Source organism: Carettochelys insculpta, chromosome 1 (assembly GCF_033958435.1).
Source record: "Carettochelys insculpta isolate YL-2023 chromosome 1, ASM3395843v1, whole genome shotgun sequence".
NCBI lineage: Eukaryota > Metazoa > Chordata > Testudines > Carettochelyidae > Carettochelys > Carettochelys insculpta.
The window spans coordinates 43,608,405-43,626,877 of record NC_134137.1 but is presented as its reverse complement, the minus strand read 5'-3'; the positions used below and the strand labels follow the sequence as shown (position 1 = coordinate 43,626,877).

The window sequence follows — 18,473 nt, the reverse complement described above, 5'->3', positions numbered from 1 at the left end:
ACAGAACACTGGACTGGAGTTCATGATTTTAGAAGGAGACACAGGAACAAAACCCAGCGTTGTGGGGTGACCTTAAGTAAATCAGTCCCTACTCCTTTCCATGCCTCAGCTTCACCGTTTTTAAACTGGGGATAATGTCACGGACATCTTTTATAATGCATAATGTACAAGCTAGGCATCATCATGTAGTCCTTAAAAATTCTACTGCACTTTTCAAAACGAATTGTGCATATATTTCAGGAACCAGCCCAAATTCTTGGAAATAACTGCAAACTGACCTTTTGTTCAACTGTGTTAGGGTATTTTTCACTTTCAGCAGTAAACAATTGTGTAATATTGTCATGTTGTTTTAAAGAGCTTTTACGTTTCACATCAGAAAAGCCTTTATTTCTCAAATTCACAAATGTCAATGGAGGCCAAGATTTCATTCATATATTTTTAGTCTATAAAGAACCATCCATTGTTAAAGTCCATCCACTTTTGACATCTTATATAACTCATCCATGCAAGGACTTTGGGCTCTCCATCAGCCTAAAGATGACAAATGTTCTTGCTCAGGACGTTGCTGTTTCTCCATCAATCAGCATTGACAACTATACGTTAGAGGTCGTCCACGAGTTCATTTACCTCGGGTCCATCATCACTGACACCCTGTCCTTGGAGACTGAGCTAAACAGAAGGATTAGTAAAGCAGCCACAACTCTGTCCAGACTCAACGAGAGAGTGTGGAATAACAACAAGCTGTACACTCACACCAAAATGCAAGTCTACAGAGCCTGCATCCTCAGCACCCTCCTTTATGGCAGCGAGACTAGGACCCTGTCCGCTCGCCAGGAAAAGAGGCTGAACATCTTCCACTTATGTTGCCTCAGGCGCGTCCTTGGAATATCGTGGAAGGACAGAGTGACCAACACTACCGTCCTTGAGCAAGCTGGAATCCCAACTATGCACACCCTCCTCAGGCAGCGGCGGCTCCGCTGGCTTGGCCACGTCCACAGGATGAACGATGGAAGGATCCCAAAAGACATCCTGTATAGCGAGCTAGCCTCTGGCAAAAGACCTCCCGGACGCCTCCAGCTGTGCTACAAAGATGTTTGCAAGAGAGACCTCAGCGAAGTACACATCAAGCCAGACAGCTGGGAGGAGCTGGCAGACGATCACAGCAGATGGAGGCAGGAACTATACAAGGGCCTTCAGAAGGGTGAGTTGAGGATCACACAGCTAGCAAAGGAGAAGCGAGCCCACAGAAAGCACAGCAAGGACCTGCCAGACACCCATTACATATGCAACAGATGCAGCAAGGACTGTCACTCATGTGGGTCTTCACAGTCACAGCCAACACTGCAAATGAGGATGCCAAACGGAACTACGAAGGGTGCGATCCACAGTCTACGTAGACTGAAGGATGCTACTACTACTACTACTACATAACACATCACAGAATTTCTGTTGTGAGTCAGAAGGGTTTGAGATGAACTGTATATAAAAACAAAAAAGCAGTCAAGTAGCACTTTAAAAACTAACAAAATAATTTATTAGGTGACCTTTCATGGGACAGAACCACAGCGATACCAAAACAGACTCAATATTTAAGGCACAGAGAACCAAAAACAGTAATTAAGGTGGACAAATCAGAAAAAAATGATCAAGGTGAGCAAATCAGAGAGTAGAAGGGTTGTGGGGGGAGGTCAAGAATTAGATTAAGCCAAGTATGCAAACGAGCCCCTACAGTGACTCAGAAAATTCCGATCCCGGTTCAAACCACATGTTAATGTGCTGAATTTGAACATAAAAGACAGCTCAGGTGTCTCCCTTTCAAGAGTGGTGTGAAAATTTTTCTTCAGTAACATGCAAACTCTTAAGTCATTAACAGAATGGCCCACTCCATTAAAATGTTGACTAACCGGTTTGTGGATCTGGAGTGTTTTTATGTCTGTTTTGTGCCCATTAACTCTTTCTTTAAGGGAGTCTGAAGTCTGTCCAATGTACAAAGCATCTGGGCATTGTTGGCACATGATGGAATATATGAGGTTAGTTGAGGAATAGGAGAATGTGCCTGTGATTCTGTGAATAACCTGGTTAGGTCCAGTGATGGTATTTCCAGAAAAGATATGTGGACCAAGCTGGCAGCGGGCTTTGTTGCAAGGAAAGGTTCCTGGACTGGTATTCCGGGGGATAGACTGTGGCTCTTGGTGAGGATCCTCATAAGGTTGGGAAGTGTCTGCAGGAGAGAACAGGCCTGTAACCTAGGGCCTTCTGAAGTGTGGCATTCTGATTAAGGATAGGTTGTAGGTCTTTAATAATTCGCTACAGGAGTTTGAGCTGGGGGCTGTAGGTGATGACCAGTGGTGTTCTGTTCTTGGCTTTTTTGGGCCGATCTTGGAGTAGCTGGTCTCTGGGTATTCCTCTGGCCCTGTCGATTTGTTTTTTTCATTTCTCCTGGTGGGTAATTCAGGTTTATGAATATTTGTTAAAGATCTTGTAGTTTTTGGTCTCTGTCACTTGTATCGGAGCAAATGCGATTGTACCTAAGGGCCTGACTGTAAACAATGGATCTAGTTATGTGTGCAGGACGGAAGCTAGAATGGTGTGGGTAAGTACAGCCATCAGTGGGTTTCCAGTACAAGGTGGTGTAAAATTTGTAGTGCTCTCAAATACTACTGTCATGTGCAGCTTTACCTTGGCTTTTGTGTGCTTCCTTCAGCTGTATTTCATATAGGTGAGAGGATTTAAAAATGGAAAATTTTGATTTTCCCTGCTTGTCAATATTTGGAAAGTAAATAGTACTTGTATTTCTTTGTCAGAGATGATGATTTTACAAGTATTGAAATCTATTAAAAGATGAGCAGCACACTTCAAAAGTAACAATGAAGGTGCAGAGTGGGAGAGGTACTCAATGCCACTTGCTTAAGACAGCTGCAGTGCTCTGCTTTGGTGTTGTTTGCTGAACCAACTTGTTTTACTGTACTTAGTGGATGCGAGGAAAAAATATCTATTTGCCCTGAATACTGTGGGTCCGAATGACCCTCCTTAGGCATTTATCCTGAGGTGTCTTTTTACAGTTTCATGCACTCATTCAAGTAGTACGTGGTGTTTTAATTTAAAAAAATAGAAAAGCAATGAGTGATGGTGATTTTTTTTTTCTGAGCATAAGCGCTCTGAAGTATTGCCTATGGGCAGCACAGTTACTGAGCTTGTGAGTATGTGATGAGAACATTTTCCACAATCTCCATTGTTTTGCTAGCCTCCAGGCTGAAATTTAAACAGTGGCTACATATTTTAAGTACAATGCCAAATCTTTAAATTGGTAAAAATGGTTGTGGTATAGGTCTAAAATGGCAACCATATACAACACATGCATGACTTCAGTGGCGACATGCTGCAATATTCAGGTAGTTTGAAGGATACAGTGTATGTGTATATATTCTCTATAACTGCACTGGACACTATAGCTGATGGTTTGGAAACACTTACATTGTAAAAAAGGTCCTTAACGAAATGAAATTTGTCACCCACAAACACTGTATTCAGAGATGAGTTTTTTAAAAATAAAAAAACAAACCACAAAATGTAAATAACACAAAATACTATCTAGAAACTCTTTCCCTTTCCATATTGTCTCACTAACATAGTTCCTTATACATTGTATATAACACAAGTAGTGGGTGTACATAGTATAGATACACAGTACAGAAGCTACTGTGCTAGATTCCTGTGTTCTCCAAGAGCATTCATGGATTTGGCTCTCCCTTGTTTGCTTCCTTCTATGGATAAAAGCATTTTACACATCTTTGGGAGCAGCATGTTTGTCTAGTGCCCTACCATACTTACATTAAAAAAAACCCAATAAATATACATGCTAGATATCCCAAATATCAAGCAGACCCACAGTATTACCACATATGAAGGAGGCTTTAACAACATTTTTCTTTTTTTGACCAGAAAAGTTTCAGAGATGTCTTAGAATGTGTTATGCCTGGTGTACATACATGTGTCACAGAAACCCCAACCGGAAAAAGTGGTATCAGACACAATTTTAAAATGTATGTCAGTTTGTATTTTATTTTTAAATATTCTTGGGAGTGTGTCTCTCTCAAAATGAAACCGTGATATATTTTAAAATGCCATTTACATAAGCTACCTCTATACTCCAGGAGGAGTTTTGTCCTTTGTTGCTCTGTGCTGGTGACATCTCTTGAAGCAAGCACCAGACATCTACAACTTGGAGAGCTCTAAAACGACTTAAAGAGAAGTTTCACCCTTAACCTGCTATTAGTGAGATCCTATCCATGTGAAAACAATGGTTACTCAACTTCTCGTAACAGTTGTTCTTCAAGGTGTGTTGTTCATGTCTATTTCAGTCAGGTGTGTGCATGCACACATGGAAACTAGAATATTTTTTCCCCTTAGCAAAAGCATCCCCTGGGACAACCTGGATGACCCCTGGAGTGGTGCCACTTTGGCACCTAATACGTATAGTCCTGAGGACCCCCTCCCCCCACCCAGTTCCTTCTTGCTGAGTTTCAACAGAAGGGTAGGAGAGTGGGTATTGCAATAGACATGAACAAACATTTTGCAGAACAGAAGTTATGAGGTAAGTAATGTTCTACTTGGAAGTTTGTTCACATGCATTCTAATCAGGTGACTCTCAAGCTCAGATTCAGGAGGCGGAGTCAGATTTTTGTACTGATTGAAGCACTGCCTTGCCACAGGCCATGAGCTCTGTCGCCTGCTGGGTAATCACAATGCGCACATTAATGTGTGGATAGATGATCATGTTGCTGCTCGGCAAATTTCCTGAGTCGGAAACTAAGCCACAAATGCTGTGGTTGAAGCCTATGCCTTGGTAGAGGTGGAGGTGGGAACTCCAGTGAGGTTGTAACACTAGCAAATGCAGGAGACTATCCAAGGGGAGATACGTTGAGAGGATACAGGCTGGCCCTTCATCCTATCTGCAATTGCTACAAACAACTGGACTGACTTCCTAAATAGCCTCCTTCTCGCAATGTGAAAGGCCAAATGCCTGTATTCATCCAGTGAGTTGAGTCTTTGTTCTCAACCCCCGGAACACAGTTTACGGTAGAATATTGGGAGGAATATGTCCTGATTGATGTGGAATTGTGATACCACATTAGGGAGGAAAGCAGAGTGAGGTTTCAGCTGCACCTTGTCCTTATAGAGAGTAGGGGGAGACTGATGCCAGGGCTGTGAGCTCCCAAGTCATCCTACTTGAGGTTAAAGCAGGGAGTGTCTTACTAAAGGTTCAACTTGTGGTTCTGGTAGTCCCGAAAGGACTATGAAAAGGCTGATCGAATTGCAGGTACAGTTTGTCTATACCCTTCAAGAACTGACTTACCATGGAGTTAGCAAATATTCCTTGACCTTGTGCTTCTAGATGGCAGTTAAGCGAACTCCTTCTGATGAGACTGAAAGTCCTTGGAACTTTGGGTGGAGAGTAAGTCCATAATAAGTGGTACTGAGGCCAGCCCTGGGGATAAATAGAACTACACTGACAAGACTGAAAAATCACTTCCACCTGGCAAAGTAAGCGATTCTTGTAGACAGTTTCCTGCTGCAAAGGAGGACTGGACAAGCCTAGTCTGAGCAGAAGAGCTCCATGGGGTTTGGCCATGGAGTTTCTAAACTGAGTTGCAACAACTCAAGGTTTGGGTGCTGCAGAAGCTTATAGTCTTGTGTCATAAGGTCCAGGTAGAGCATAAAGGGTGATTGGGGTTTCCACTGATATGCCCGGAGGGGTTGTGTACTAGTGCTGATGGGGCCAGGCTGGCACTATAAATATAACCTGAACTCACTCCATTCTGAGGAGAACTTTGTGAACAAGTGGAATAGATAAAGGTGTAAAGGAGATGACCCTCCATGGGAAGAATGTGTCATCACAAGAGCCTGAATTATGGTTTTAGAAGGAGCAGAACTGCTGACACTTCATATTGTGACATGTGGCTCACAGGTCTACCGGGGAAAGCCCCATTTTTGGAAGACTGAGTTCATGACATCCAGGTGGAGAGACTACTCCTGTCCGTGGAGTGACCTGCCGAGATGATCCAGCAGTTTGTTCTGAACCCTGTGAAGGTACAATGCTGGCAAGTGAATTGAATGCTCTATACAGAAGTCCCATAGCAGGAGGACTTCTCATCAGAAGAGAGAGAAGCACGTACCTCATGCTCCCACTTGTTGATACAGAACATTATTGTTGTATTGTCCATCATAATTAATACACAATACCCTGAGGGGTGTGACCAAAGGGTCTGACATGTAGGGCACATTGCCCTCAGCTCTCTGACACTGATGTGGAGAACAAAGTCATCCTGAAAGCAAAGATCAGGAGTCCTGAGGTTCCTGATATGGGTTCCCCAGCCCAGGCGGGACACATTTGTCACTATTGACAGGATGGGTGTGGAGCTGCAAAGGAGACCTCCAAGAAGGTGTTGATGGGTTCTACCCACCATAATATGGAAATGAGTACTGGATATGGCTGGGTGACAAACATGTCCAGACTGTGCTGGGCTGGTCAATACATTGATGCTAGCCACAACTGAAGAGGTGAGAGCTGGAGTCTTGCATGTTGCACCACATAGGTACAAGCAACCATGTGCCAGAGACATTTCAGGCAGTTCCTTGATGTGGGGGTGGGAAACTGTCTGAGGCTTTGGATTACATCAGCCAGAGACTGAAGTCTCTGGCAAATATACCATTGCCTGGTTCAAATCCAGAACTGCCCCTATAATTTCTATCCTGTGAAGAGGAGATAAAGTATATTTTGCTTTGTTCAAGAGGAGACTTTGGCTGTTGAATGTGGTTCGTATAAAATGGACATGATTCCACTTGAGATCTGGAACATCCAGATATGGAAACACCTGTAAGTGGCATCTGTGTAGAAATGCTGTAATGACTGCTATGCATTTTAGGAAGACATGAGGACAGACCAAATGGCAGGACTATGAACTGGTAGTGGGTGGTGTTCACTACGAACCTGAGAGGTTGTGTGATCATGATGTCAAAGTATGCATCCTTCAAGTTCAGAGTAGCATAACCGTCTGCTAGATCCAAGGATGGGATGATGGAAGTTAGGGAGACAAGAAAGGACTTGATTTTCTTTTTGAACTTATTGAGATCTCACATATTCTAGAATGGGCCTAAGTCTGCCCCATCATGTTGGTCCGGGAGCAGTGCTGAGTATGACTCAACTGAAACCCTTGTGGAGCCAGAGTCAACGCATCCACAGGAGCCACCATGCACTGAACCATACTGAGGGTGCTGATGCCTCCCTGTGGCTGTTCCCTCTGAAGGCTGGAGGACTGACCCCTCTCCTGTTTCTTCTTCTTCTGTGGCACTGGAGACGCAGCTTTGCACCTGCTCCCATTAAGTATGGCACTATGCCAAATGTGACTTAAACCTTTGTACTCCAAATGGAGAATAGGTTCACTCTGTCTCAAGACAAAACTTCTAGCAAACTCCAGGAGTATCCCAGTATTGTGTTTCTCCGTCCTGCAGCTTGTTGTGCAAGGTCTTCCACAAAGATTTTCTTGTCCCATTTTACAGCCTTTTAAACTCTTCTGTTGGCTTCTGAACACAGTCTTTGAGCTTCCACCTTGGCTGCTCTTGTTTGCTGCTTTTCTTATCTTTCGTTCCCTTGCTTTCTCAGAGTTTCTCCTGTGATCCATTCTTTGTGAAGCCTTGTCCTCTTTCCCAATGTTTTATTGCAGGTCTCTTTCCAGGCTGTTTTTGTGCCTTCCCAATTCTGTTCCACAGTAGCATCTTCCAGGATAAGGCTCGTCAGAAGTGAATATCTGTTGGACAGCTCCACTTGGAAACCGGCTCTTGTCTCAGTCTAAATCCTTCAGCTGCTCTGTGTTAAATCTCAATCCTGGCTTGGTCACTGGCGTGGTGCACCTCTTGAGCCTGAATTTGAGTTTTATCATGACCAGACAATGGTCTGAACATACATCGGCTCCTTTTCTAGCACGGACATCTTGCATCGATCTTCTGAAAGAGCTGCTGATACAGATGTGATCAGTCTGGTTTTCTGACTGATGGTTCAGTGAAACGCAAGTGACCTTATGGATCTTTTTGTGTGGAAAAAGACCACCACCTATCACCATCAGTTGAAGGAACAAAAGTCACTGAAGCGCTCTCCATTTTCATTCATGTTACATAGGCCTTCTTTTCCCATGGTCTATTCTCTGCCTGTATTCACATTAAAGTCGCCCATCAAAATCACAATATCCTTTTTTGCTTTCTGGTTCACAATACTTTGTAGTTTCTCATACAGGTCTGTTTTACATTCCTCAAATACTTCGTTGGTTGGTGCATAACATTGCACAATCAGTACCTTCCACATTTTGGTGTAGAATCTGGCTGTGATGATGTTTGCTTATACTGCTATCTACTCCATTAAAGCACCAGATGCCTCTCTTGATAACATCAAGCCCAGGGTGCCGGCTTCTTGTCCTGCGTAGATGAGGGTTTCACCTGTTGCCACGCATAGCTGCCCAGATTGTGTCCATCTCGTCTCAAAACAAGCCCAAAACTGCAAGCTTGTACTATTTCATCTCTGCTGAATTTGTGCTGTCTTCCTGGCTTGATACCTGGTTCGAACATTCCACATACCAAACTAGGTGGTTGTCCTGGATGACAGAAGGGTCATCTGCAGGGCAGCTTCCTTTTAGCTTTCCCGATCACATTTTACATTCAATCCATGTGGATTGCCAACTCTTCCCAAGACTTGTGTAGTTGTAGGTTTCTATGTGGATGTTTCTGTAACTTTTTTTTTTTTAAATGGATAAGGATGTTAACCCTAAACCAACCCCTTTTACCTTGGGGAGAGGTGACTCAAATTTGTCTGGTCTCTGTCCTTTGACCTGTCCAGTTTGGGTGACTCTTCCAGGAGCTGTAGCTCCTGCTGGCATAGCTCTCTGGATCATTCAGACACACAAAGCCAACTCACCACAACAATGAATGGACTGTGGGGAGGAGTATATCAGACCCACTCTGTATTAGACGCTGAATCACGTACTATGGGGACCAGCGCACTACGCTCTGAGGAAAAGGTGCTGCACGTAGGATCCAACCCTCAGTCAGATTGGGGGGTGAAGAGCTGCCTCCATAAGTAAGATCCTGAGCCACTACTTAAGATCCTTAAGTGTCTGCAGGTGACCCAAAGGATGTTGCTAAGGAGGAAAGCTACCATGAACATGTTCATGTGCACCCACTTGATTGGTATAGATATGTACAAGAACTCAAAGAAGAACAGTAACAGAGAAAGAGCCATGTTAGTCTATATACTATCAAAACAAAAAAGCAGTCAAGTAGCACTTTAAAGACTAACAAAATAATTTATTAGGTGAGCTTTCGTGGGACAGATCAACTTCTTCAGACCACAGCCATACCAGAACAGACTCAATATATAAGGCATAGAGAACCAAAACAGTAATCAAAGTTCACAAATCAGAAAAAAAAAATATCAAAGTGAGCAAATCAGAGAGCAGAGGGGCGGGGGGGGGAGGAGTGGGAGTCAAGAATTAGATTAAGCCAAGTATGCTAAAGAGCCCTTATAATGTCCCAGAAAGTTTGCATCCAGGTTCAAACCACGTGCTAATGTGTTGAATTTGAATATGAACGAGTTCAGTTCTTGCTAGGAAAACAGTATAGGTTGAACCTCTGTAGTCTGGCACTCTTTTGTCCAGCAACTTGTATAATCTGGCATGATTTTAGTTAGCTGCATGACCACTTATCATGGGTGTGGCCAAGTTTCCTGTGATCCCATAAAGTTCATTTACAGACACCAGTCCTGGCTATCAGTGTTCTGTGCTGTTATTTAGCTGTAACTGATCCCCCAAACGTCTTCTAGAGCCCAGTATGCAGTGGAAGTGTTTGTAACGCTGCTAAACAATATTGACCTCCCATAGTCTGGTAAATTCTCTCATTTGGCACTGGTCAACAGATGTTCAATATGTATTGCATATACTTTCTCCACCATACTTGATCATCTCTCTCGTGATCTTATTTCCAGAGCTCTTGTTTTTCTTTAGTCATTTCACTGCTCTTTGTACTTCCTCCTTCAAAATGTCTGTCTTGCTCTCAACACTTGACAGAGAGATGTCTTCCAGTTTTTCCTATCAGTCCCTCGGAGACACTCAGGTCCAACTGTGCTTTGTACAGATCAGCGCATCTCTTGTCCATTGCTACACAGCCTTCTCCTTGTTCATGAGCACCTTGTCATTCTTGCCTTTGATCACCATTGTCAGAAGCAGTGCTACCTAGAATTTGTGGGGTGTGCCAGTTGAGTAAAAGCACTGCACACTGGAACACCCCACAAATTCTCGGTACGCAAGTGCCCATGAGACTGCCTTGGTTATGGCAAGCTTGTGGCCCAGTGAGATGAAAAAGGGCCACTCATGTGGCCCACTCCCTAGCTGAGGCTGTCAATTGATGAGATGAATCATAGAAAGAAAGGAGGAGGAACCACTGGAATAGCAAGAGAAACAAAGGTACACATGGAGCATGGCGCAGAGAGGAGCAGAATTGCTGCATGACTGGGTAGCTGGAATTGACATAGGGCTGAGGGTATGGAGACAATGGGTATGTGGAACCACAAAATCAATATGGAGTGTCACAGTCATATTTCTTATCATAAACTGGCAACACTCATTTTCCTATACATATTGGAAATGAGCAAAGTTAAAAAATAACCAGGCACCCCATTATTTAAAACTAAATTTTGTGAGTTGGGCAAGACTCAGTTTTTGCACTTGGAAATACTGTAGTAGTTTATTGTCACTGCTTCAGTACAGCAGGATTGAATCACAAGCACCATAGACACTTTTTACTTACTGTAATCTCTTTTCCCATTTGTGGATCTGGGCACGTATAGTTAGTTTGTATCGACATATAGCAGCCAGAGAGGGCACCAACAATCTTAAAGGATTAAATTAATTTAAAATGTCCATTCTTGAGTAGCAAGGAGACTTTGGAGTTGCCCCAGCACTTTGAAGTACTGGCAGGTGTGCCATGGCTAGACTGAAGTACTGGCAGGTGTGCCATGGCTAGACGCATGCCGATACTTCGGAGTTGCTGCAAGGGGGAATTCGCTTAATGAAGTGCTGCCTATGCACGGCAGCACTTCATTAGTAAACTCCCAACATGCTAACTCCCATCCTTCGTTCGAAGGAAGATGGTACTGTAGAAACAGCCTTTGATTAGTAAGGAAGGCCAGCTCCCTCTTACCCCACAATTAAGGGTATTTCCTTATCTGCAGTCACAGGTGAAAATAGGTATGTGAAGTATGCAAACATGTTCTTTGGTAAGCATGTCACTGAAATTCTGAAGACCAAAGTGTCAGGAATTCCTGTTATATCAGTCTGGTGTCCCCTCTCTGCCAGTGTCTAGTACTAGTTATTTCAAAGGAAAAGTACTTCTCTGTGGAATATCCTACCCAGTAGGATAAATGTCTTACTAAGCCAATCCATTAGTGTTTGATTTATGAACTGCAGGAGGGGTTATATCCCAGCTATTTAACTTATAGCTAAGTTTGGATAGTGCAATTATTCATAGAAATGGTGCCTGCTAAACAGTTGGCTTTAATGATACAGCTGGTGTTCAATATTATGAGGTTTCAGTTTACTCTCTTCGCTAGATATTTCCTTGTCCTTCTATTATGCTGCTGCCCATAAACCTAGCTTTGTTAGATACCTCTAAAAGTTACTCCAAACTTTCTCCAATTTCAAGTTATGATACTAACTTCATATGACTAATCAAAATGTGCACTTTTCCAGATCTATAATTAATATTGTTCAATGTGAAGAGAATTTGATAATAAGCGAAGTAGAGAGATCTGCATAATTAATGTATGGTTGCAATTACTGACAATGCAAGTCTCTGTGCTGACTAATGACCCTTTGAGTACTGGGGTTTGCATACTGCATTTATGAAAAATAAGAATGCTGTGATTAAACAAATGAGAACCAATGCATTGTTATAGATGTGCAACCAAACAACACAACACATCAGTGATCTAACTGGGCAAGACAGTACAGTTTCCTTATAGATATAGAATCATAGTATACTAGGACTGGAAGGGACCTCGAGAGGCTATCGAGTCCAGCCCCCTACCCCAATGGCAGGACCAAGTACTGTCTAAACCATCCCTGATAGACATCTATCTAACCTATTCTTAAATGTCTCCAGCGATGGAGATTCCACAACATCCCTTGGCAATTTATTCCTCTGTTTGACCACCCTGACAGTTAGGCACTTTTTCCTAATGTTCAACCTAAACTTCCCTTGCTGCAGTTTAAGTCCATTGCCTCTTGTTCTATCCTCAGACGCCAAAAAGAACAAGTTTTCTCTCTCCTCCTTATAACACCCTTTTAGATACCTGAAAACCGCTATCATGTCCCCCCTCAATCTTCTCTTTTCCAAACTAAACAAGCCCAATTCTTTCAGCCTTTCTTCACATTCTCTAGACCTTTCATCATTCTTGTTGCTCTTTTCTGGACCCTCTCTAATTTCTCTACATCTTTCTTGAACTGCGGTGCCCAGAACTGGACACAATACTCCATCTGAGGCCTAACCAGCGCAGAGTAGAGCAGAAGAATGACTTCTCATGTCTTGTTCACAACACACCTGTTAATGCATCCCAGAATCATGTTCGCTTTTTATTTGCAACAGCATCACACGGTTGACTCATATTTAGCTTGTGGTCCACTATAACCCCTAGATCCCTTTCTGCTGTAGTCATTCCTAGACAGTGTCTCCCCCATTCTGTATGTGTGAAACTAATTGTTCTTTCCCAAGTGCAGCACCTTGCATTTGTCCTTATTAAACTTCATCCTGTTTACCTCAGATCATTCATAAGGTAACGTATCAATAAATCAATGCCTCATTGCCACTTACCTCATTGCCACATTGCTGCCATCAATAACTATTGGCCTCAAGTTATCACCGTCTTCACTCACATCCTCCTGAAGTGGAGACTCTGACCTCTGAGACTCTATGGAAGATGCTTCACGCATTATGTTAGCGTTAGCATTATTTACAGTCTGGTCAGTGTCCGTTTTATTTCCAAGTTTGACAAGTTCTCCCAAAATATCATTGATTAAAGCATCCGTGCCAAGCTTGTGTAGCACAAGCTGAACCTGTTCTTCAGAGTAACCTAGCTTAAGTGCAAACTCCAGTTTGGTTTGATACTCCTTTACCACATCTGGGGGCTTCTTTATTTCCTTAGGTATGATCTGAGCCTCCTCTATCTTAATGTCTTGTAAGATTTCATTACGTTTTAGAACATGAGGCTCTAAGCAGGGAGACCTGCATAGTTGTCGGTGAGTCTTAGGTAGTAAATGTGATTCTGCTCTTACGTTATTCAGTCTCTCTGACTCGTTATCAGAATTTGTGCTCTCTTCTGAATCACAACTGGAGCTTCCAGTCTCCTCAGATACCTCCTTATTTGCATCATCCTTTCTAGAGTTAACTTTATCCATTGTTGGTTTCTCCACCACTGACCAAGGTCCAGCTGCATTTATTTGTGTGTCAGCATGCTCCACATAAAGATGGCCTAGGTCATGCCCCAGGTGATCCTTCAAGCCCATGAAGCTGCTGCATGTACTTGTCTCCACTTTGCTGTTTTTCCTGTATTCCTGAATATAAAGTGTCCTGTATTCCTACAAAACAAATAAAAGCATTGTTACTAGTTAGCACTTATTTTATTTTGTATTTTGACTGTTTCTTTGCTAAATTAAAGATACGTTCACATTCGAGGAAACTCCCTATTCACAGAAAGTTTGGCTACATTTGTAAACACCCTGGTATCAAACCTGCAGCACATAAACACACTTCTTCAAACAAAGAACTTTTCAATAAAATCAATCCTGTTTGATTAGTAACAATGCTCTGTTTATCAAACAGTTTTCATAAAGCAATTACATTTCTAAGCTGATGAATACACTCAAAAATTGGTTTTTATATAAACTGGTTTTCCTTTGAAGTTATTTGAAAATAAAGACACTGTATAAGTCAAGAAACCGAACAACGGAAAGCATTAACGCAGACAGGAACATTTTGTTCAGACCGAAAGAAACTGATATTCTGTCACAAGGTATGTCTATACTGCAATAGAAACAAACCTCAAAATGTGGTAGTGAGACTTGGACCATGGGTCAGCTGACTTACATAGGCCATATGGAACTAAAATAGTGGAAATATTCCTGCTCATGTTGGAGCCCAATCTCTGAAACTAGGCAAGAGTCTCAGGCTACATCTACACTACAGTGATCTGTCGACAGAAGTTCCTGTTGGAAGATATCTTCCAACAAAACTTCTGTGAACAGATTGAGGCTGGACAGCAAAGTGGAATGAAAAAGCAATCCACTCTGTCGACAGCGAGCAAATGGATGGCCAGGCCACTCTCTCAACAGAATGGCCAAATGGAAGCACAGTGGACAGGACTGCCCAGTGACCCAGAAGCCCTGTCTGTTGACAGAGGATCCCGGGATCATCCACACTTGCTTTCTGTTGACAGAGGCACTCTACCTCATAGGGGAATGGCAGAACGTGGTCGACAAAAGTGCTGTGTCCTGTTGATTTACTGTCAACAGAATGCATTTGTAAGGCAGACAGCGAGTTTCATCAGCAAAGCTTTCTAATGTAGATGTAGACTCAAGCCCTGCCTATGCAGGAGATTCTACATTGCTATTTTCAGACACATTCTGATCCAGAGATAGCTGACCTGAGCGCAGAGATTTGCTATTGTGCATTATTCTCTAGTCTGGATATACCTGTTGGAACAAAGTCTGGACACCCTACAATACACTCAAAGACAATACTACTAAACAGTGCAATAAATACAACTGTAGCTATAAAACATATGGACACTGCTATGGAAAAGTGTTTACATGGGGTCCCCATTATAAGTCGCCTTGTTATAAGTCATTTCATATACAAGCTGTCAATTAAGGAAACTAAATTCATTATACATTGCACAGTTCGTTTTTCAAGGGACCATGATCTTTTTGACTGCTTATCAGTGGTGGCTAGGAGCATTAGAGAATCTATGGCTTGCTACCAAGAAATATTAAAAGCAAAACCAAACACAGGAAAGCAGAAAACCCTTGATTCTTTCTTTTCAAAGAAAATGAAGCGACCACTCCCCAATGAACTTGAAGCAGGACCCTCTGGGTTTTAAGGTTAAAATCCTTTAAAATGTAAGTTCAAATTTAGATTTTTTTTTTTTATACTAAAAATGTTTTACTCTAGGCTGTATGTGGTTCATTGCTAACAGACAATAAAACAACTTAAAAGGACTCTGTCCCTATCCCAGTGTATTTACATGTATTCTTATTCCAGAAAATTCCCCTTTATAACTCATCTGGGCGCCATTACTGAATGTAAGGTCTCTATCCCCCTGTATTTACATGTATTCTTAAGGGGGAAAATTCCCCTTTACAGACTATTCCACTAGACATTGGGACTTCACGGTTCCTAACTATGACATATAAAGGGGACCCCCTGTATACAAGTGGCTAAGACCCTCTATTTAACACGCAGGAACTACCATATTATCAGAGAATCACATACAAGTACGACTGGAAGGAACCTCAGGTCATCTAGTACAGCCTCCTCCACCAAAGCAGAACAAAGAACACCCATACCATCCTTGACCAATATCTGAGTTGTTCTTAAAAGCCTCCAATGACAGGGATTCCATCATCTCACTGGAAAGCCTATTTCAGAACTTAACTACCTTTACAGTTAGGAAGCTTTCCTTAATATCTAAGGAGTCTCCTTTGCTTCAGTTTAAGTCCATTTTTTCTTGCCCTACCTTCAGTGGACATGGAGAACAATTGATCACTTTCTGCATTATAAGATCTCTCAGTATCTTAGATGACTTATCAGATTCCCCCTCGTCTTCTTTTCTGAAGATTAAGCATACACTTTTAAATCTCCCCTCAGATGTTGTTTTTCAAGCCTTTTATAATTTGTTGTTTGCCTTTGGCTTCACTTCTGGGCATCACACGTGAAATAAGATGTGGACACGCTGAATTGGACACAGTACTTCAGCTGAAATCTCACCATGCTACGTAGATTGGGATAATACCGCCAGTATCTTATATACAGACTCACGTTAAGACACATAAAAATTACATATCCCCTTTTTGTAACTGCTTCACACTCGGCTCATATTCAACTTGTGATCCACTATAACTCCAAATCCTCTCCTGAAGAACAACAATATTCAGTTATTCCCCACTTTATAGTTGTGCATTTGATTTTTATGTCTGACGTGTAGTACTTTGCATTTCTATTTACTGTATTTCAACATGCTGATTTCAGACAAATTCTCTATTACTTGAGGTCATTTTGCATTTAATACTACTCTCCAACATACTACCAACACTTTCCATCTTGATGTCATCTACAAGCTAGATAATTACATCTTTCATTCCACCATCAAATCAATAATGAAAATTTTGAATTGTATCAGACCCAGGATAGAGCCTCAGGGATACCCAATAGATACATTCCCACTTCCCCTCCTCCCCGCACAATTGATGTAATTATTCTTTGGCTGCATCTAGATTCAGTCCAGCTGCCGGCAGCATGATGCAAATGAGGGTTCACAAAATTGCAAATGGGCACTCATTTCCATATTAACGGCAGAAAACAACAGTGTAGACAACAGTTCTGCCAGCAAAATCCCCCTCTGTCACCAGCCACTTATCCCTGATTTTTTTCAGGGATAGGGGACTGGAGACAAAAGGGGTTTTTGCCGGCAGAACCACATCTACACTGCTTACAAACTTAATATCCTTTAAGTGACTAAAAATTGCTTGTTTAATAATTTCTAACATTACAGATATAAGTTAAACTGACTGGTCTGTAGGCCCTCAGGTCCCCTGGGTTCGCCTTTTTATTTCACCTAAAAGATGCTTATTGTTGCAGGGCATTCCACGTGTTTTCTGAAGATATGCTTATGAACATAAATGACAATTTGAATATGTTATGAAAATTAACCCACGTAAGGTATCATTGGAAAAGCTATAATCTACTAAACAGGATTTTCCCATTCGTATGCATGTCTTTCCAGTATGTGAAGTTAGAAATATGAAATAAAAACCTGTGCTACTATTCTAGAGAAGAACATTAGTAGTACTCAAGGAACTTAATGGCCCGATACACAGAACACTTTAACTGTGAATGGACTTGTTTTTACTATAGATCTGAGAGGATGCACTAACTATGGTTGGTCTGACCCAAAACATGGGGCCATGTCACCTGACAATGGGACCTATCTTGGATGCTGTAATTTTCCACTGAAAGTGGGAAAAAGTTTAAACTGAACTCAAAGGGTTCCTGCCTTTAGCAGAACCTATGTAAGTGTGGGAGACCAAAAAAGAAAGGTTACTCACCATAGTAACGGTGGTTCTTCGAGATGTGTCCCCATGGGTGCTCCACATTAGGTGTCGGGCTCGCCCGGCGCCGCAGATCGGATCTTCCAAGCAGTTTCTGCCGGACCGCGCATGCGCCGGTGCACGCCGCTCCCTTGCGCGCTCCTGGCCACGTGCGCGATCCAGTCCCCGCCAGTTCCTTGACCAACCGCCTCGGATGCTCCTGCAAAACACTAAACAGAGATCCGAAGCGGGGAGGATGGGCGGGTAGTGGAGCACCCACAGGGACACATCTCGAAGAACCACCGTTACTACGGTGAGTAACCTCTCTTTCTTCTTCGAGTGTCCCCGTGGGTGCTCCACATTCGGTGACTACCCAGCAGTAACCCAAGATAGGAGGTGGGTAATCGGATTATGTGCAGCTTGTCCCCGAGAGGACCACTGTCGAGAGACGGGTATCCTCTTGGAATACCCTGTGAAGGGCGTAATGTTTGGCGAAGGTGTCATAGGATGACCAGGTCGCCGCTCTGCAAATGTCTTTTAGCGCAACGCCCTTGAAAAAGGCTGTTGATGCTGCCACCGCCCTAGTGGAATGAGCCCTGGGCGTGGCCAGTAAAGGAGTCTTTTTGAGTTCGTAGCACATTTTTATGCAGGATACGATGTGCTTCGAGATTCTCTGCGAAGAGAGACCTTCTCCTTTCGATTTGGGAGCGATAGAGACTAGGAGTCTATCCGTTTTCCGGAAGGACTTGGTCCTGGTCTATATAGAAGGCTAGCGCCCTCCTCACGTCCACGAGGTGTAGGCGCGCCTCTTTGTTAGAGTTATGAGGCTTTGGATAAAACGAGGGTAAAACAATAGGTTCGTTAATGTGAAACTCAGAAGAAACTTTAGGAACAAAGGCTGGATGCAGCCGTATGGTTACCGCCTCCTTGGAAAAAACAGTGCAGGGTGGCGTTGCCATAACTGCCGCAAGCTCGCTCACCCTGCGAGCTGACGTGATTGCGAGAAGAAAGGTCGTCTTTATCGTAAGGAGGCGGAGGGAAACCGTGGCCAAAGGCTCGAACGGTGGTCCC

General features: G+C 42.8%; 1 protein-coding gene across 1 annotated transcript in view; it reads right to left on the bottom strand.

The window, feature by feature from the left end:
* The window catches only part of ZC3H12C (zinc finger CCCH-type containing 12C), a 67,411-nt gene that overhangs the window by 12,591 nt on the left and 36,347 nt on the right, over positions 1 to 18,473 (bottom strand). The window contains exon 3 of the mRNA XM_074981997.1: positions 12,913 to 13,676. Within this exon, the coding sequence (XP_074838098.1) occupies positions 12,913 to 13,604 (692 nt within the window). The 5' untranslated portion in view covers positions 13,605 to 13,676. The remainder of the gene's footprint in view (positions 1 to 12,912; positions 13,677 to 18,473) is intronic.